Raw genomic sequence first — 20,004 nt, forward strand, 5'->3', positions numbered from 1 at the left:
CTCTTAAAGAAATTCTTCTAAGAATGAATGTATTCTCTAAAAATAATTTTAGAAAAAAAATTACCATTAATATGCAGCCATGCTGTGCATATAAAACAGGACAAACAAACAGATTTATGATTTGCTATCTTATATTGAAGGAGTATGTTATATCAGAGAGCTCATTTGGGCAATGTTTTTATGTCACGTGGCTTCAGAAGCTTGTTTAAACTCAACAAGAATAATTAAAAACAGTTCAAAAGTTAAAGTTAAAAACAGTCAAGAAGTACAAAGTGACAATAACTTAAGTTTTTTTATCGATTTCTTTTAATTTTCATTTTGGACAATTTTCTTGTTTGTATTAGCAGTTTTTATGAAAAATGGCACTTTTTAACTAAAGCTCCTAGAAGAGTAACAGCCTGTAATTCCATTCTTTTTAAGTTTTTAAGAACCTTTAATAGTCATGTTAACAATCAAATTGATTTTCAGAATTAAGCAAATAAAAACAAAGTGCTTTTAAAATGGTACACTGATGTATTTTGTAGGGATAAAAACTTACAGAGATAAAATTATTACACTCTATTACTAAGAGAAATGATAATCATGTATTGTATTATAAAGTTATGAAAGTTTTTTTTTCAAGAACTTTATTAACTTTAAGAGAACATTATTAACCTTATTATAAAACAATGACATTTTAAATATTTAATGAATGATGAATGAATTAAAGGAAGGAATACCATATAAAACATTAAGTAACATTCTTCTAATGTGTTTTCTTAGTGGTCCACAGTATCTTACAAACCTGATTTTGGATAAAACAGCAGCATGTGTTTCTTTGTCAGGAGAACAGAGAGAAATATCGTGGCTACTGTCAGTATTTAAGGAAACCGAATCTGACATTCGAGAAGGAGAGGAACAGTTGCTGTTATTTTGATTACTATTGTGGGTAGCTTCATCTGATAAGGAATCAGTATCTTTTGAATCATCTGAAATAAAAAATTGTCAATTTAGTTAGACACACAGATCTTACTAACAGCCATTTCATATGTGTATGTACAGTATTTAGAAACTCTCTCTTGTTCTTCAGTAATTCTTAATATCAGAAACGAAAATGTAAGCTAACGCCTTTGCAAAGTTCATTTAAACTTACAAAATACTGTTGGAAATAGTTCCTATTTTTAAGATATTTGGCCTAATGTAAACAGCTCTTATCTGTTAATTAAATCTAAATTCTTGCTTTATTCCCATTTTCTTTGTCATACACGAGTGCTGTATTATGGAATACTTCCTTAAAATATCTATAAAGTCATACTTCTGTTACTGTAAGGATTTCAGAATTGTCAATTACATGAGTCTATTGGCCTCTAAGAAAATGAAACACACTGTTTCACATGCAGTATTTTGAGAGGGTACACCATTCCTGATTTTGAACATGCTATCACTAAAGGTATTTACTAGATCAGGTACTCTGGAACCACCTAGATCACTGGATAAGCTCTGTATAGCTTTTTAGTAAAGTAAAAAATTAGCAGTGAAAAATGTCCTTCTGCAGATTTTTAATTCAATGCATTCCCATGCTTTGCAGATCCCTTAGGACAACATTTTCAGAGTAATTTACCCCTCCACACATTGATTCTTGCATAATGTATGCATACTTACATACTATATCCGTATAAAAATAATTTCTCTGGGGGAATTCAAGCCAGCCGTGATTCTGACATGAGTGTAGAAACAAATACATTTAAATTTTTGCTTCAAGCCAGTTACAGGTGCCAAACGCATACATTTTGTGGAACTAATGTCTGTCTTCAGAGACAAGAAAGAAGTTTTGACCTGGTACTTTAGTCAGACATAAAAATCCAAGGACAGCATTGATAAACATCCACCTTTTCATCTGTATATGATCCACAGCAGACTCTTCTTGATTCCATCATGTGCTTCTCCTCACCAAATCTCACCTTTATACATCTATTGTCCAGAAAAGCCTTTTGTCCTGAAAGCCTTTTGGACTTGGGTATTGCATGAAGCAAAATACTATTTGCTATCTCTTTCTGTATCATGTTTTCTCTGAATCTCATACCATTTCTTACTCTTATGGAAATGGTTACTCAGACCAAATTTATATTTCAGAATATAAAATTTAGTTAACAAGAAAAAAACGTTCAGAATTTTCATGCTAGAAGAGCAAAGAAAAATAAAAGAGTAAAATAATTCTGGATAAAGAGTTTTCCCAAGAGAAGTTTGTTCTTAAACCTTAGGAAGGGAGAACAGCTTCTGTAGAGAAATTTAAATAGGTGATACTGCTGCCTGTAGCAGCTGCCTATCACAGCAAGAATTCACAAAATCCAGGTGAAGGGGGAGTTACAGAGTATTTTCAATATAAATACCCCTTTCTGCAATCTTAAGCATATCAAGAGTGTGTTCAAGCTCAAAGCACCATAAAACAGACACCCTTTTCTCTGCCTGCCTGATTTAAACTGACAAGAATCAATAAATTAGGGTATCAACACAGGTTCTCTAGACTGCACTCAAATATATGCATTTTTTTCCTGCTTTCATTGCTTGACTAGGAAAATCTTTCTTTTAAAACATACAAATTAAGCCTTCATTTACCTAATTTATTTTGGAAATTTAGCCACTTTGAGTCAAGAAATTATACAAATCACAAAACACTTCCAACGCTTTTCATGGTATCTTACCTTTTTTGCTGTTGCTTAGGGCTACCACTTTTGGTTGGTTTATGGAGGTTTCTATCAGTGGTGGTCGCATTTCTGCCATTTTCATCTCTTCATCAGAGGAGAGTTCTTCTGACTCCTGCTAAAGGAAAAACAGCTTTACACTGTCCATTTTGAAGAGCAGCTCAAAGGTAAGTAAATGCTAACTAAACTATCACCCACTAAACAATAAAGAGGTAAAAAGATAAATGAGCCACATAACACAGGCAAAGCAAACAACTTTCTAGTGCCTCTGTAGTGCAAGCCAATTGAATTGTCTGTAAGAAGCAGCACTTGCAGACTGGTATTGTCACTGCTGAACTCTGTGGGATGATATTTGGATAGGTAACTTTAACTGCAAAAAACTACTTGGAGCAAGCAGATGAAGCCCTCATTCCACCACTGGAGAGAGCATCCAGTTGAGTCCAAGGCACAAAGGGATCACTGCTGAACCAGCAAACACCACAGACTGACCAGCCTGACCAAAGTGACCAGGTATTGGTTTTGAAGAAAAGACCTCAAATGGAAACAGCTACAAAGTAGCCATGACCAAGAAATTCTCAGGAATGTAGAAAATGAGAAAAGACTGAAGGACCTTGGCTTGCCTAGTCTATCTAACAGAAACAGTGTAAGGGTAGCTTGCTAGGGGTAAATTCCAAAAGGAAAAGAAGTTATTTAACTTGAAGAGCAATGGCAGAGAAATAAAGCAAAGCTGAATACATTTAAGCTCGTTAATCTCTAGTTCTGAACCAAAAGATGGAACTCAGTGCACTTATGAGAGATTAATAGACAGAGCTGCTGCAAGAGCAGCCATGCAACTGAGTCAGTATCCTACTGCTACCCTATATTAATTTATCTTCAAAACTCAGTATTTTGAAGAAACAAACCCCCATCAAAACTTCTTTCCTCAAGGCGGAAATTTCTTTGTAGTAAACATGCTTCCTGCTACAAAATCCGTGTTGCAAATTGCAGAAAAAGTCTGCCAATATTCATGTTTTCTTACTGTTTTGCAACACTTAATGCATGGAACCTATTGGAGCACCACCTTCCCATAATACCAATTACACGGCCAATTCTTAGGTCTGCAGGAAGGACAAACTTGACTGAGACATAACAAACAAGCTACAACAGCCCTAATTAAAAATAAAAAAAACAATAGGGTTTTCTCTACAATCTGAACAACCAACGTGTTTGCTGCATCTACTACATTTCCTTCCTTTTGGATGTGACATACAAGTAATCAATGCTGAAATGAAAAACCTTACACACAGGCAAAGTTTAGGTGTCTGGATTCTGCAACAGCATTACCCGCAGGAAATAAGGAAACACACAGAAACAAGGTCTTCACTGTACCTGACTCATGTACTTAATACAACCACAAAGAATTACTGTCACTGTCATTAGACAACTATCAGAATCTTCTGAAATCATATTTTAAAATTAAAGAAAAAATGTCAATACCATTATTTTCAAAAAGAATGCAGAAGCAAGAACACACTAGTGGGGAAGTAGCCAATGACAGCCACAACTGCCTGTCACTCAAGTCTTTTCACTGTATGATATAAGCACATTCCACAGCTTACATGACACAGACAAAAAATCCCAAAAAAACTCACTTGTGAAATTATGCAAAAAGTGTTTTACAGATTGTGACTGGGAACTGATTGAATGACAACTTCCAAAATCTGTCACAAATCTCAAACTTTCCAAATAAATGAATACATGGTGTTTGCCAGAGAGGTGCAAAGTTCAGAAGTTTAAAATCCTTCACTGTAAGACTGTAAGTATATTCCAAATAATATTCCTGACAGCTCACTAGTAAACACAGAGGAATAAATATTTTTAAAGCCACCTTCTCCTTTTCATTTGAAATGCATGTGTATACTCACTTGGACACATGAACTTTTTATTGCTACCACTGATCTGATCTGATATTTTCTCATTTCAACAACAATAAAAGTGGTTATTAAATGAAGTACTGACAGTCAAAAAACTGAAGAATTCTACCAAAGTATGAGCCTTTTCACAGTGTACATCAATCTTTAGTTGAGTTTGCATTATTTTTCTTTAAATGAATGCATCTTTTATTATGAACTTTTTATTAGCTGTTTCTACAAAATCTGAAGCAAGAAAAATACTGTATTGAAAACCATCTAAATTAGCAACGATGGAAGGCAATTTTTGTCTATTGTCAACAGAAATTTTCATCTCCCAGAAGAAAAAACTCAATAGAACACCAGCACAATTTCTGACTGCTGTAATGCTCATTGCAATGCCATACCTCAAGCATGTCTTCATGGTTGACAATTGTTTTCGTGTTCTGCAAAGTTTTAACAAGTGCAGTCATCTGTGAATTTGCAGTGCTGTGCTCAGCTTCTGGTTCACTGGGCTTCTGCACAGAGCTTCCTGCTGAATATTGCTTTCTCTCATCGCCTTTGTTCTTTATCGAACCAATTTCTGAGGTCTACAGAATTAAGAGTATTAGCAGAGAAAGCATCCTGAAATGCTTTTAGCAACATATACAGCGAGCGTTATGTATTTTGGGAAAATGTGGAATGAAAAAACTGAGCTCTGGAATGATAAGGAACAGAATGCACCAGGTATGAAATGCTAAGAAAATGCCACAGATAACTAAGGTATAGTCCCTACCCTGTGTCAATCAGTCTGACTCTTTATTCTTACTGGTGTCAATATGTACCATTATATTTCCAGTCAAATGAAAGAAGTCAAACAGGCAATACCTACAATGATGCCACATGAGCACCAAACAGTAGTCCTATCTTCTCTCATGCTACATCAAGCTCTTAGAGATTTGGGATACTTTTGCCAGCCTGCTATTACTGCCTGTTACCACACAAAGCCTTCAGTCATGAGCAGCAAAAGCCTTAGAGATTATCCAAATTTTATCCTGAAGCCTGGCAGATGAAAGAGGATCAGAGGATGACAAAGATACCATCCTCCAGAAACCAAAGAAGGCAGCTCCTTAACACAACCAAGTTTGTATTTGCCTGAGAATTAGGTCACTTTTCTTGTTCTTAGTGCAGGAGCAAGACTGCTACTGCAAACCAGCTATCTATTACAGACCTCCTTAGGCGAGGAAGAGGTAAACTGGTTCTGTAATCTAACAATTTTTCTTGCTAAAGCATTGGAGGGGAGGGAGAAGAGAATTAAAAGGCACCAATGACACTTTAGTCTCTGGAATTCCTTGCAAAACTGGAAGATAATGCTATCTCTAACCTTTACCCCCACATCTTTTACAGAAACTGTCTGGACTTCTCGTTTTGACTCCTTGGCAGTATCTTCAGTAGACTCTTCATCCTTTAGTCTGTGTACAATTGTCTGGACTGTTTTGACCATATTCTTCAGTTCATCAGGATATGGAGTTGGGTATCTCTTCAGATTGCCCTCCTGTGTAACAAAAAGCAGTAAGGTTCTATATTTATTTAAATGTCAGAACTGAAACGTAAGCTTTAAAACAAATAATTAATTAGGCCAAACCACTGAATACTCTAGAATCTCCACCTTGATACTCAAGTCTGCCTGCACTGAGCATATAAGCTTATACAACTAGGCAAGATTATGAATCACTTTCACTCGCTTTCCCCCAACATGTCCAGTGATTCCAAGCAAGGATTAAGCCAGCTGTAATACACTTAAAATGAAATTAGGATTTATGATGGTTTCCCCACTTGTTCTCCACAGCATCATTAGTCAGGTAAAATCACAGTTAGGTCCTACATTGCTGTGTATCAGTTTAAGTTCTTTCCTTGTGCTCTGTTGAAAGTGATCTGGCCAAATAATGCCCAAACTAAAGGCAAACACAACAAATAAATTCAAACCATAGTGTTTCATCCTGTCAGGTACTCTAAACTGATGACTTGATTTATTCAGCAGAGTGAAACCCATAACCAAAGTAAGGAAAAGGCTGAGATTACAGGTGGAAGTAAGGGAGAGAGAGAAGCACCAAGTATGCAAAAATAAATTCAATACTAACCCGAGGTGGTGCCTCTCTCTCATCTTTGTCCTCATCACACTCAAATGCCACCTGAGCACGCTGTTTCCTCTGTTCCTCCCACAGAGATGGATTGAAACTTTCATTATCAGATATGAACATAACTGGAAAAAAAAAAACCAAAGAAGTTCTTATAAGAATAGGCTACACTATGCAAAACAAAATATATTCTTTTTCCTTCTCTTGGATGGGACTGGAGTGCTTTTGTATTCATTCTTTCTAAAATATAAAAGACTAACAGCATCATTAATTGAGGATTAGATGCAATGCCACTGCTTTATGAATTTGGCTGTACTTTTATATTAGAAAAATCCCTCTCTTTAAAAAGATGATAATATACTCAGCTGTACACTTGTCTTAACATTCACACTTGAAAATTTTCAGCAGAACTCTAAGTGGTTTTATTCTATATTTAAATATGAAATACTTTATTTGTGTGTATATATATATATATATACATGAATTATACTTGTACAGATTTATAAAGTCTATTATCAATGTTTAATATCATTAAGGACAGGTAAGAATATTCATCTGATTTCATTTAATGAAAATTTAAAAATGAAAACTAAGAATGAGAAAAACTTTGTGACAAAAACCTGTATTCTTACTAATCCTAAAGCAATCTAAGCATCTAAAAATGAAGGTTAAATTAATCTGTATGATTTTGCAGCAGTTATGCAGTTGACAGGGTCTTTAGATACAAATATTTCTTGGTTAACATTAGAGGAGACTAAAAAAATCTTGTAGGTACCTGATGTCTCTTATTTTAGCATGTCTTGGTGTTACATCAGCCAGGTTCTACTTTTAGCATGACAAATAGTCTAATAAATTTGCCACTACCCCCCAGAAAATGTATATCCTTCACTAGCAATACCAAGACTATTTAAATTAACCACTTCTATACCTGGCATAGAAAAATACTTAATTTTAGTATTAAGTGCAATGGAATATTTGTCACTCTGCATTTATTGGGTAAACTTAAAAATTTAACACATCTGAAAATATAATAATAAACTTCACTGTCATTATTATGAAGACTTCCTGACCAAAAGCCAACTTAATAACCCTATCTATTGACCCTTAAACCTTCCTTTTGGAACTACCACCTCACACAGGTATTATGTTAGCTTAAACCAAATAATCAGTCCTTTCCTTGTCTACAGAAAGACAAAACTTGAGAAAAACAGAGTTCCAATGGAGAGAACACTTGCAGGAGCAGTCTTGAACTTCATTGAATCTCCCAATTCTCACATTCTATCAGAGGTATTGCAGCTACATTAGAAGGCACTAAAAGTGATGCTCCATTTACTGCTTTTGTTTATGCTTTTGATTACTCCTTTGTCAGTGCCATGGAACAAGAAATGTTAGAACTTGTCAGTTTTCAATTATTTCATTAATATATTGCCCCCCTTCATTTCTGTTAAAGCAGGCAAAAGCTTTTTCCTCTTCCTTGCAAGGGAAAGAAAATGGAAAGATAAACTTATTCAACTCTCCTTCCCTAACTCCCGTTAGGCTTACTACTGGAATGTTACTTGTTTCCTCAACTATTTCACAACTGTGCTGAAATAACTTCCTGGTAAGAGCTTAAAATTTTGTGCCTAACCTTTTATAAGATCAGTTCAAACTACACATGAGCAATATGCTTTTTCTGGACTGATCTTTTTTTCATTTCAAAATAAACCAGAGAATGCTATGTACTTAAAAAAAAAATATGTGCTTGGTAATGGAGGAAACACTTTGCTAAAATAGTCAGTTTGAAGCTAACACTTGCTTAAGAGAATTTCACCCCAAACCAGCAGGCTCTATTGGAAGGAATGAGGGTGTCACAACCCTCAACAACCCTCAGCAACCACCACAGAACATGTTCCTGTCAGTCCATTTCTCACCTTACTCACTGAAATAGTTTAATCTAGAATTTACTAACATCTAAATCTCATTAAGTTACTGTTCTCATTAATCAGACACAACTCATCACCTCTTGCAAGTACACTCCAAACTTGCATTAAGCATTATTTAGTGAAAATCATATTAGCAGGAAGCCTTCCCATTATTATTTTCAAAAGTGACCACTGTGACAGGTAATTCAGAAATTCCTTACCCTCCTCAGTCCTTGGTTGCTGAGGGAACATGTAATTAGTAAGTACTGTTTTCTGTGTGTCAGGGTCAGCTTCTTTTTGAAGAGGGATAAGTGGTTTAGACTAGAAAGTAAATGAAAGAAGGTTAAGTTATGAGAATATATATATAGAAAAAAGTAAATACGACCTACATATCACAGAGCATGCCTGTCCCATGACTTTGAAGACTACTCTCACTTGAATTAAACCATTCCTCCTATGAATAATTTTAACAAAATTAAGATATTAGCATGTCTGTATTTGACTGATGACAGGCTTTATGACTGAGGAGAAACTCAGCAACAGCTTTTGTGAAAAGAAAACAGTAGACAGTCAAAAAGTAACCCAGTTTCTTGTTGGTACTTACTACTATTCCAAAGCATGCTGACTAGAAATACACAACTATTTAAAGCTGCAGACAGTCTTATAAAGAGAAAAATTCTGTACATTTGTTTTTTGACATCAGATTGAACATCTTCCACCCCTTACAGGGAAGGGCAGAGGATTCTTGAAATTACTGTTTTAGTAAAAGTGCACATCTGAGGCTAGTGGATTTCTGACAGCCCTGTACACCTTAATGCCATTCAGAAAATCAGCATAATACCAAGGACTTTAATAAAAAGAAAAATACAAGCACATGAGCCACTGCTTAACAGCTTCAAAGTCGAACAGTCATATAGCTCAAAGGTGTGGCAAGAAACCTCACTCAAAACCAGGCATGCTGATTTTCCCCACTGGTACAGCTGTGAAAGGAACAGCAGGCTACACGTTCCAGTCCAACCTTACCAGGCACTAACTCTCCTGCGTAGATTCGCCTGAACAAACAAAACCACCAACAACAAACAAAAAAACCACCCAAAAACTACCTGACAAAAAAATGAAACAAACAAAAACCCAAAACAAAACAAAAAAACAAACAAAAACCAACCAACCAACAACTAAAAAACCCAAACCTAGAGAAAACGCAATAAAAACAAATGAACAGAAAACTTCCCAACATCTGTTAAATTGCATTTCCTCACAGCACAGAACTCCAGGATTATGAGTCTCCGGAGACAGGTAAGCTCACTATTGGTTACTTCAAGAGAATTGACATAGGAATGTCTAGAAAGTATTAATGTACACAGTAGTAGGTCTCCTTATTTAACAGATGGCTCTGTTCTTGTCAATCCTATTAGAAAGGGAGTCAACATCCATTTATTTTCCAATATTAAAAAAACTTACCTGATTGTCTGATAGCCACATAGCAGTGAGTTGTTGCAGTTTTGTAAAGGTAAATGGCAAATTCTTCAGTCTGTCAATTACAAGAATTTATGTAAGTACATTTAGCCATACTGTTAAGAGTTTAAACAATCTTGCATTAGCCTGTAAAATATTTTAAAGGGACATTTCCATATGAAGTTAACTTAATAAATAGTGAGAGCTGAAAGCCTACAGTATGTAATTTAAATTCAAGTTTAAAAACCCCAAACAAACAAGAAAAATGTGCACCTGCCCAGTTGGGCAAGTACTTCAAACAAAGAAGTAACATTGTAACTTGAATTCAACTCAACTCCCTGGCTTGAATACGAAGACAATTAACGTGAATTAATAAATCTGAAACCTGACATTTTTATCTGTCAATATGCATGCCAATTAAGGAAAAATGTGCTACACCTGAGAATCAGTTTTTTTCTCAAAGATACACGTATGGGGAAGGGGCTATCCTGGATAATCAGTGCTCTGGCATTAATGGATAAATCAAGCTAGAGACAAAGTACAGAGAAGCTGGATTGACAGAAGAGGAGAGAGAGCTCTGCTGGACTTCTCTCTCCCTTTATACTTCAATTCTACAAACTGACAAATCCCCAAAGCTAAACATTTTGTCTATTTTTAATGACCACCTCTGATAAAACACAACTCTTTTCTCCCTTCCACAGAACAGAGGTCTTTCACACTGTCCTATGACAGTGCTGGGTGCACCATATGCAATTCAAGAAGCTATTAATCTTTACATAAGAACCAAGTTTTATGAAAATCACCAAAGTAATTCCTAGAAAGACACATGCTAACAATCATGACTGTAGAAAAGCTGCAGTTCAATACATTTGCCAAGTCATTAAAATAAAGACAGCTTAATATAATAGAACTGCAAGATCCAGAATATGACAATAATACAATAAATACATCTCAAAATACATCTCAGTCAGCTTCTGAGCTATGTGTGAGATAAGGAAAGACAGCCATAATGTATGACATGTAAGACATTCATAACAATCCCTCTACATTATTGTTGCATTTTATACAACTTGTACTTGATTAAAAGCATTCACAAACCTATTGTCACTCAGATTGATGACTTTTAATTTCTGCATATCACCCATTTCTTCAGGGAGAAATTCAAGCTTATTAGAATGCAGAAACAACACTGTTACATGCTTCCAGTTTCCAATCTAAAAGAAAAAAACAACCAAAGGATTAATTAATGTTCACAACATAAATATGAAAATATTCACAACAAAATACGAAATAAATTGTTTTAAAACAATTAGTATTTAGCCTATTTTGCCTTGAAAGTTTATTCTTACATACTAAATCTTTTCGTTTCAATACACAGCAATAAATCCCTACTTGTTGCTTTAAAAAATCAAATTTCATTTTTTATAAACTTGTATCATTGTATACATGTTCCTTTAAAAACACACACAAAGAAAATCCTCTCAAAAATTAGTTACTTGTTATTCACAGGTTGTACAGACCATATAAACACATTAAAATATTAATTTTACAGGCATTCAATTAAATACATACCTCTGATGGCAGCTGGGTTAAAAAGTTATGATCTGCAGCAAATGTTCTTATATTAGAGAGCTGCCCAACAGATGAAGGCAATGTTTCAATTTCATTGAAACTACAGTCCAGTTCTTCTACTGATATTAACCTGCAAAAAAAAAAAAAAAATTAACTCCTCTATACAGATTAATTAATCCAACATTAATTAATACTTGCAGTTTAAATGAAGTTAATATTACTATTAATTATTTATCTAAAATGTAGTTCAAAATAAACCCTAAGGAATTAAAATCCAAGAAGAATCCTTTACTGCTGGCCTAAAAAGTGTTTTAGGGTGGGTGTTCTTTCCTGCTAGTTGATTGCAGGTTTTTTGGTTCTGCTTTGAGCCTGCTTATTTTTTAAAAAATCTCCTTTACACTTTTCATTGTCCTCACAATGAAAACAGCGAAACATTAAAAACATTCAGAGTGGGACAGATCATTGTCAAATTACAGCTGAGTGCAGTTTCTGAACAAGCGAAGAATTTCAAGAGTTAGAGGCCGTGAACCTAAGAATGTGGCAGTGAAGCAGTACTTTGTAAACTCTGACAACAAAAGATAACCTATATTAATTATAATATATGAAAAGAAATTGGAGAACAATGTACATTCATACAGCACTTAATTGCGAGCCTGTTCATTTTGCTATTATTTGCAAGTTTTAATTTAAATTGCTGAACACCAAAATATATATTAAAAAAAATTGCTGATGGACAGCTGAAAATTCTTCATATATATAAAAGATTAATATGTGTTCATATTTATTTTTTACAAGATTTTTGAGATTGGGCAATCATTTACAGTATCTACCATAGATATGTTTCTAGAAAAAAAAAACAAACCAACAATTTCAGGAAGGTAACTGACTCTTCTGTCAGACTCAATTTTTGTTTTACAGATTGGTGGCTGCATTAAGTGAGGAACATATGTCCTTTGGTATTAAATATTAGGAACATACACGCTGCAAAGTACAACTAAGATATTAAAATACTTTACTTTAAATTGTATTAGGACATTAACATGTAAAAGAAATTAAATCAAGCAGTCATAAAAAAGCTCTGAAAGAGGAGCCACTGTTACAGAAAAGTGTTTAGAAAGGCAATTCAACTTCTTATTTTGGTGAAATACCTACCCTCCTATGGAGTCTGGCAAATAAATTAACTGGTTTTCATCAATTTTAAGTGTTGTCACCTTTTTCAGAGAACCTATAATAATAGGAACAAGTAAATCAAAATGGACATTTTAATTCATTAACCTGAGTTTTAACTTTAAATAAAGAGGGGAAAAACCCCCAACGTTATGGGCAACCACATCTTCTCTATTCCCTGGCATGCCTATAGTGCTGTATTCCTAAGGAAATAAGGAGACGAGCTAACAGAACTTGTTTGCCAGTTTACAATGTATCAACCATTTGGGTAGGCAGGTGGGGGCAGGGAGAAAAAGAAATTGATTTTTTTTCTGATAGAGACAGCAGTTTTTCATCCACTTACAAACTACTGTATAAAACAATTCTAAGTTATTTGCATTACAGCTTTATCAACAACTGGCACTTCTACTCAACTGAAACACAATTAGAATGTCATTTCTGTATTTTCAAGTGCTCTGTGTCTGAACCACAGGCTTTTAACAACATGAATTAACTTAAAATACAAACCAATAGATTCTGGCAGTTGCTGAAGTGAGTTACTGGATAACAGTAGGTCTTGCAGGCTTTCACAACCTGAAATACCTTCTTCGACTACTTCAATGTTGTTTTTAGAAACATCCAAGTATGTCAGTTGTTTCAAAGTGCCTATGAACTAAAAGCAAGAGAGAAGAATGCATTCTAGAAAGTGCAAGTTCAAAACAAAAAAATCCAGCAAATTTGACCTCTCAAGTGTAATGTCAGAGGAAAATATGTAGAGTACTGAAATACAGTTTTATGCAAAATACACAAACTTTCAAATGAAGTATTTTGTGCAGATAAGCAGAGCTGATGTTTTTACACACACACAGACACTCCAAGCAGCTCTGCATGTCCTTAAAGTCAGTCTTCTGCACATTCAATGGTTCGGTTACTTACTGCGAATCAAGTAATTGAAGCTTCAGAACGGACTTCAGAAAGAGACACATAATGTGAGGACATCATTATGCTCCAGCAAACTTTGAATGCTCATTCTTGCCTTTTGTGTAAAACTGCATCCTTACAAACAACAATGAATCCCTAATAGCACTCAACTGAGCCAAAATATAAGCTGGCCATATGAACCAAGCACAAGCTTTAAAATTCATGCACGCTACTCCATTAAAATCTTCCCTTTCAGAAAAACAGTTTTATTTTACTGCAAAGCACAGTTCACTTTGTATTTTACAATCAAACCACTCAACTGTCTAAGAGTTAGCTGATGGAAAAACAGTAGCAAAGACTCCGGATCAGGCAGGAAGGCCACATTTCACTTGACTGCTAGTGACTTTTAAATTTGGAAACAAGCCAACTGCTTCCTAGATATCAAATACTCATTTATTTGTTTGCTACAACATAAGCACAGGTTCTCAAGTACTGTAATAATAGGTCAGCCTGGGACCACACGTAATCCTGAAAGATGTCAGGAACCCATACAAAGTCAACAGACTGTTTTCTCAGGAGCTGGCTATGCTCCCTGTTTACACAGCACTGCAACTGGCACTGTGTGTTTTACAGCTATGACCAATAAAAATCCACACAACACACTTATTCTGTATATTCCTGCTTGCTGTCTAACATAGACTAATCCCTTTTCGGAAAGGCCATTCAAACCTAAATTTTATTTAAGATTTTTACTTGTTTTCCTGAATTGCAATGTATTTTTTAGATGAGAAATATATGACTTTCAATAAAAACAAAACAAAACAAAAAGCTGTAAACACAGCTCTCATGATCAGTGATAATTTCTAAGTGGACTATTTAAGCATTGAAGTGCCTTTTAGCCTTTAGGCTTTAAGTAACACTAAAATTACAAAACAACTTCAATTTACATGATCAGTGACAAAGTAAATACCCATGTAATTTAAAATACTCTATGTTTGACACAGCAAAATAACTTACCCCAGGAATAAGTGTTAGTCTATTACCATCCATCCAAAATTCCTTTAATCCACTCAGTTGTTCAAGTACTTCAGGCTGTAATGGGAAGTCATTTTTTAAAAAAATATTATGAAAAAAACCCAGTGAATGGTAAAATCAACTCCAGTGATTTGTACATTACAACTTTAGTAATGTTTTACTGTAGCTGTTATATCCACTTTTTTCATTGGTCAACAAAGAAAACCCAGATAATTCACTTTTGAAATTAAAATACATACCAGATATACAAAAACTTTGAAGAACTTGACCACAGCACTAAATAATCTTTAGAAAAAGGCTTTTTGTTGGTTTGGTGTCTTTTAGAGAAAATAGTATTTTTCAACAGGCACACACTCTAAGAATGTGACATGTACAATTTTGATGGAAGATGTCTAAAAACCCTTAAATTTCATCAGCTTAGAGGCCCTGTTTTTCAAAAATCCTGTGATCTTTTGGTTTGGGGGAAAATCAAAACAAATTTCATTTTTCTATGAACAAAGGGTGCATCTCCATGATACAAACAAACCACTCCATCCATAAAATGAAGTGTGAATGAATTGTGTTTCGACTACAAATTATTGTGAAAAGTGTCTTGTTTATCAAGGAAAGACCTCATCCTGGTAAACACTCATGTTGTATATGCTTTCCTATTTAAACTTCCCTCCTGAGAAAGAAATACAAAAGAAGTGCTACTGCACCTTAATAAGTACAATCAAGTTGAGATAAATGCCAATGAAGTTTTGTTATACAGTAAATAGATAGAATTTCTGCTTAAGTTGCAGTCCTGACTTCCAATAACTCATTCTCCAAGAAGAAGTCATAATTTAAACATTCGTTTAAGGCTGCCACACAAATATCCACCCTGTAATGAGAATATGGCAGTCATGGTATGGGCTAGATATTGAATCATAATAATGAAAAATTCCTAAAATACATTCCCCTATTTACCAAAGCATATCACTAGGCAAGTGTTCAGCTAGTTCTACTAGTGGAACACAAAGGTTTGACTCTATTGTGTTGCAGGTCAGCAAGTTTCATTATACTTCTATTTCAATTCTTTTACCCAGGACAGTAAAAGTAGAGAGATGTTATGTGACTCTTAAATACAAGACATATTTGTCTGTGAGACCACAAACAGGAAACAAGTCAATGCATGCTGAAGGAAAAATCAGAGCACCTCAGTTGTAAATACTTCTTTGAACAACATTCAAATTTAGATCCCTTGGATCTAAATAGTTTGTGCATAATAATAAAAGCAGGCTATGCAGAAAACTGTAACATTTAATACATGATAATGAATAAGTGTTTAGAATTTAGTCTAAGCCAAACAATTATGTTTAAATTCAAACATATATTACTATTAATTATTTACCAGTAGAGTAACCACACTATATAACAGAGTATTATTTTAAAATGGAGTAAAATCATATAAGATCACACACATAATTTTTATAACAGGTTCCATAAAGTAAGTATAACATATAAATAATGCTTGGTAGCATAACTCTTAAGATGATGTTTGTGTTTTCATATTTGTTTAAAACAGATCACAGGATAAGGAGATTTATAAAAGATGCAGAGCTCTTTTACTAAGGCAAAACTCACCACTTCTGTGAATTCATTACTTCCTAAGTCCAGTCTCTCCAACTGAGTCAGTCTGGACATGGTTCTGCACAGGAAGGGGATTAATAAAGAATTAGATCTAAGAATACACTACTCACATCAAATCTTCCAGAATTACAAAAATCTAGTAATGATTATTAAGTGGTGATGCTATTCTGTAATTGGAATGCTATATAATCAAAGAAAAATTTTTGACACACTGGTCAACCAGGCTCATATCAGTGATCCTTCAGACTGCTGAGTGTCACACAAAGAGTGCACTGCAACACACTTGAGGTTGCAAGATGAATGAACTGGCAAAAACTAAAGACCAGTAAAGAAAATCTTCATGATAAAGAGTAATGCAGTGGTACATCTCTACTTTTGAGTGGTTCAGCTTTTCACCCACAGTGACAATATGTCCCTTCAGCAGTCAAAGCCTGGTTAACTATACACTTTCTTCTCAAAGAAAGACTACTCCTTAGTAATCGGTTAAAACAGAGAAGAGCACTAGTGAATCACAGCATCCAACACCACCTTGTACCTCTCCAGGCTGCCAAGTTGCTGCCATGTGATGTGGTTTGGAACCCTAATTTTTTCTCTAGTTTTAAATTAAATGAGATTACTAAATTGGATTTTGTGACACATACTCTTTTAACCTAACTTATGGCAAATACTAAATCAATGTCTGAAACAAAAGTAAAATCCATTACTTCAAGCTTTGTTTTGGAAACATTTTTTCCTCTATTTAAGTTCACTTTGGGGACTCCATAGAGATTATTCACCATTGCCCATGGTGGTCTACACAATGGGTAGTTCACAGTCAACAGCAGTTTTATCTGAAAGTATTTTTTAGGACACTGTGAATCCCTCATATGAAATCTTATTCAAGTATTTATATTTAATAATAAATTTTCACAGAATGATTAGTAGTATCTGAAACTTTCATATATAAACTGCAACTGTGTACGCACTATAAAATTCTAGAAAAATTAAATATAAGAGCTCCTAAATGGCAGTCTTGCATATTGTCAGAATATCACACTAGTTTCTTCTAGAAACAATTGCATAAGCACAAGATACTCTATGCAGCTATTCAAAGCTTCAGTTTATATTCAAATACAGTAAGATTTGCAGTTGCTGTGAACATACAGTTAAAAGAATATATTGGAAAATGTCATATTTACTGAAAGTCATTTAATGTGATTATTAATATTATTCATTAAATAATCTCCAATAAGGATACTCAACATTTGTTTAGAAATTTGATTTTCATGACACTGGAGTAATTAAGCTGGGGACAAACTAGGAGTTTAGCATTAAGTAGGTAAAGACAAGACCAAGAAAAAGCAGCAGAAGCACTTTTTTGCACTGTACAAATATACACAAGCTTTTACTCTAGCTGTCCTAAAGAAAGAAAAAAAAAAACAATAAAACATGAAAAGAGTACTTTCAGAAGACTCTAAAAAACAATTTCCCTAATTTCTTGAAGCTAATGACCAGGATGTTTATCAGTAAGCTAACATTCTTTTTCAATTTCTAAATAAAGTTATCTGAGTCCCTCTGAAATCCTGCAGATTTATCTCTCAATGCTTTGTGAGACCGTGCCAGTACCCAACAAATTTGCCCCAAAGAGTCTCCCAGAAGCACTGCTGAAGAACTCCTTTAAAAGGATCTAACACAGCATTCTGTAGCTTTGCAAAGTTCATAGACCACACTATGAAAACCAATGTTATGTAACAATCACAGGATAACAAGATAACTTTATTGATTTGGGGCCCTTTTTTTCCCTTGTCAAAATGACTGATCTAGCAAACACATCCACTCAACTACAAAACATACAAATGTGTTTGCAAAATGAGGGTCTCCTAAATATTTCCTTCTTTCCCTGCTGTTTGCACAGATATTCTAGGACTAATACCTCCTTGCTTTTCTGTATTGTTGATGGAGAGGTACCTTCAGAGAAAATGCAAATAAGGCTTCCAGTAATGTTACAGTAGAAGGAAAATTCAATGCCAAACGACATTGATACAAGCATTAACTAGACCATGGAGTTACACCTATTTTCATCTTTGACATGGCACTGTGTAATCCCCCCCATTAACTGAAAACCTCTTTCATAATTAATATTACTGAACCTGGCATCAATTGAACTAAGGGATCAGATAGCCTAAATTACGCCTCAGATTCTGTTGTTGTATACAGACAGCTTCACTAAGGTTAACACTACAGCTTACATGAAGTGGCAGACAATTCAAGGAGGGGTGTGTGATGGCAAGATTGGGCCCTGAATCACTGTAATTGTACTCTCAAAAAAACTTGCTTCTTTCTAAAAAGCATACTCTTTTTTTTTGACAATTAGGCCATGGAAGCTTAAAAAAAAAATGAAAAAAACCAGTGCTACATTTTTACTGGACCATTTTCCCAATTTACCTATCAGAAAAATGCCTCTAAAATAGTCTCTGTGTGGTTTTGCTTTTCTTTCAGTAGAAATAAGTTTCATCCAGCTCTTCTGCATAATAATGCTGCCATTTGCAGCCATTATCTGGCTCTGGATAAGCTCCAAACAAAATGATACATATTTGGCAAAAAGTTTGGCATAAAGTAAGGTTGACGCAGTGTGTTGGCACTGATTACCCATTTTGATTAATATTCTTTCAAGTACTTCATATTTTAGTGTCAAAAATTATGTGCATATTTTACTCAAAGAGGGCTAGTTTGATGCTGAAGAAATTATCTAAATACATTTCTTATTACAAACAGGAAAGAATTTACTGTGAGAATATTACAAAGATGAGAGTCACAGGAAAACAATAAAATATAATGGTATTCTATAGCAAAAATATTAGGACCCACTGCTACATCTTATTAACATCAAAAAACTGCTTTGAATTTTCTACACTTTTTTGAAACTGTATAGCATCTTCCATAAGAGTACCAGAATAGAATAATAAAGATGGAAGCTCAGCATGTAATGTAGATTATTATGGAAGTGAAGCAGAGGACTTCCTCATGACAGTTGCTGTTTAGTTTTCAATCAAGAATAGAACTCTGAAAACACTGAAGTAAATAAAAAAGTTTTCCAGCACCTTCAACAGAGGGTATGTTTGACTTAAATGCATTAAAGCACCTATTATTGTCTCATGACTACAAGAGTAAACTAGGTTTTTAAAAATATGTCATGTAATTCATGCTGTTAGTGTTAATTACGGCAATTAAGGTCAGAGTGATCTTATAAACAAAATCTGTATTAGCTGTAAGTTTTAATTATAGCTACTGTTCCTCAGTTGGGAGTAACTTAATTTAGAAAGCTACCACTCTAAATTACATGTCCTCTATTTTTTTTTTTCTGCTGAAAACTAGTAGAGATAGCAGAGAGAGCCAAAGAGAATTGAGAGGATTTATACCACAGAATGCTTCACACTTTGAAGATGTAAATTCACACTTTCTGATGATGTGCATGTCATTCCAGATATGAGCTCTGGCTTGTTTATACAGCAGACTCCACATTAGAGCATCTAGGCACTTAAAAAGGGAATCCCAATAGAACATAAATCTTGATCATGTCTTAAGCATATAATTAGCTACAGTCACTAAAAAAACTGGCTGCTATATTTGAAGAGCTGGCAATTCCCACTTCAGCCTAATGCATGTAAGTGCCTCCTAGCATGAGTTGGACAGAGTG

General features: G+C 34.5%; 1 protein-coding gene across 6 annotated transcripts in view; it reads right to left on the bottom strand.

The window, feature by feature from the left end:
- ERBIN (erbb2 interacting protein) overlaps window positions 1-20,004 on the bottom strand; it is a 114,235-nt gene that overhangs the window by 18,950 nt on the left and 75,281 nt on the right. For 2 of the 6 annotated variants that reach the window (XM_083883071.1, XM_083883070.1), the window contains 13 exons: window positions 16,323-16,386; window positions 14,700-14,774; window positions 13,290-13,434; window positions 12,768-12,840; window positions 11,616-11,745; window positions 11,142-11,257; window positions 10,050-10,119; window positions 8,810-8,909; window positions 6,691-6,812; window positions 5,934-6,104; window positions 4,978-5,160; window positions 2,682-2,799; window positions 785-968 (listed from right to left, as the gene is read on the bottom strand). In XM_083883071.1, coding sequence (XP_083739197.1) covers window positions 785-968; window positions 2,682-2,799; window positions 4,978-5,160; window positions 5,934-6,104; window positions 6,691-6,812; window positions 8,810-8,909; window positions 10,050-10,119; window positions 11,142-11,257; window positions 11,616-11,745; window positions 12,768-12,840; window positions 13,290-13,434; window positions 14,700-14,774; window positions 16,323-16,386 — 1,551 coding nt within the window. The remainder of the gene's footprint in view (window positions 1-784; window positions 969-2,681; window positions 2,800-4,977; window positions 5,161-5,933; window positions 6,105-6,690; window positions 6,813-8,809; window positions 8,910-10,049; window positions 10,120-11,141; window positions 11,258-11,615; window positions 11,746-12,767; window positions 12,841-13,289; window positions 13,435-14,699; window positions 14,775-16,322; window positions 16,387-20,004) is intronic. The other 4 variants (XM_083883073.1, XM_083883072.1, XM_083883074.1 and 1 more) reach the window with 4 other exon arrangements.

This window comes from Zosterops lateralis, assembly GCF_965231275.1.
Source record: "Zosterops lateralis genome assembly, chromosome: Z".
In the NCBI taxonomy this organism is placed as follows: Eukaryota; Metazoa; Chordata; class Aves; order Passeriformes; family Zosteropidae; genus Zosterops; species Zosterops lateralis.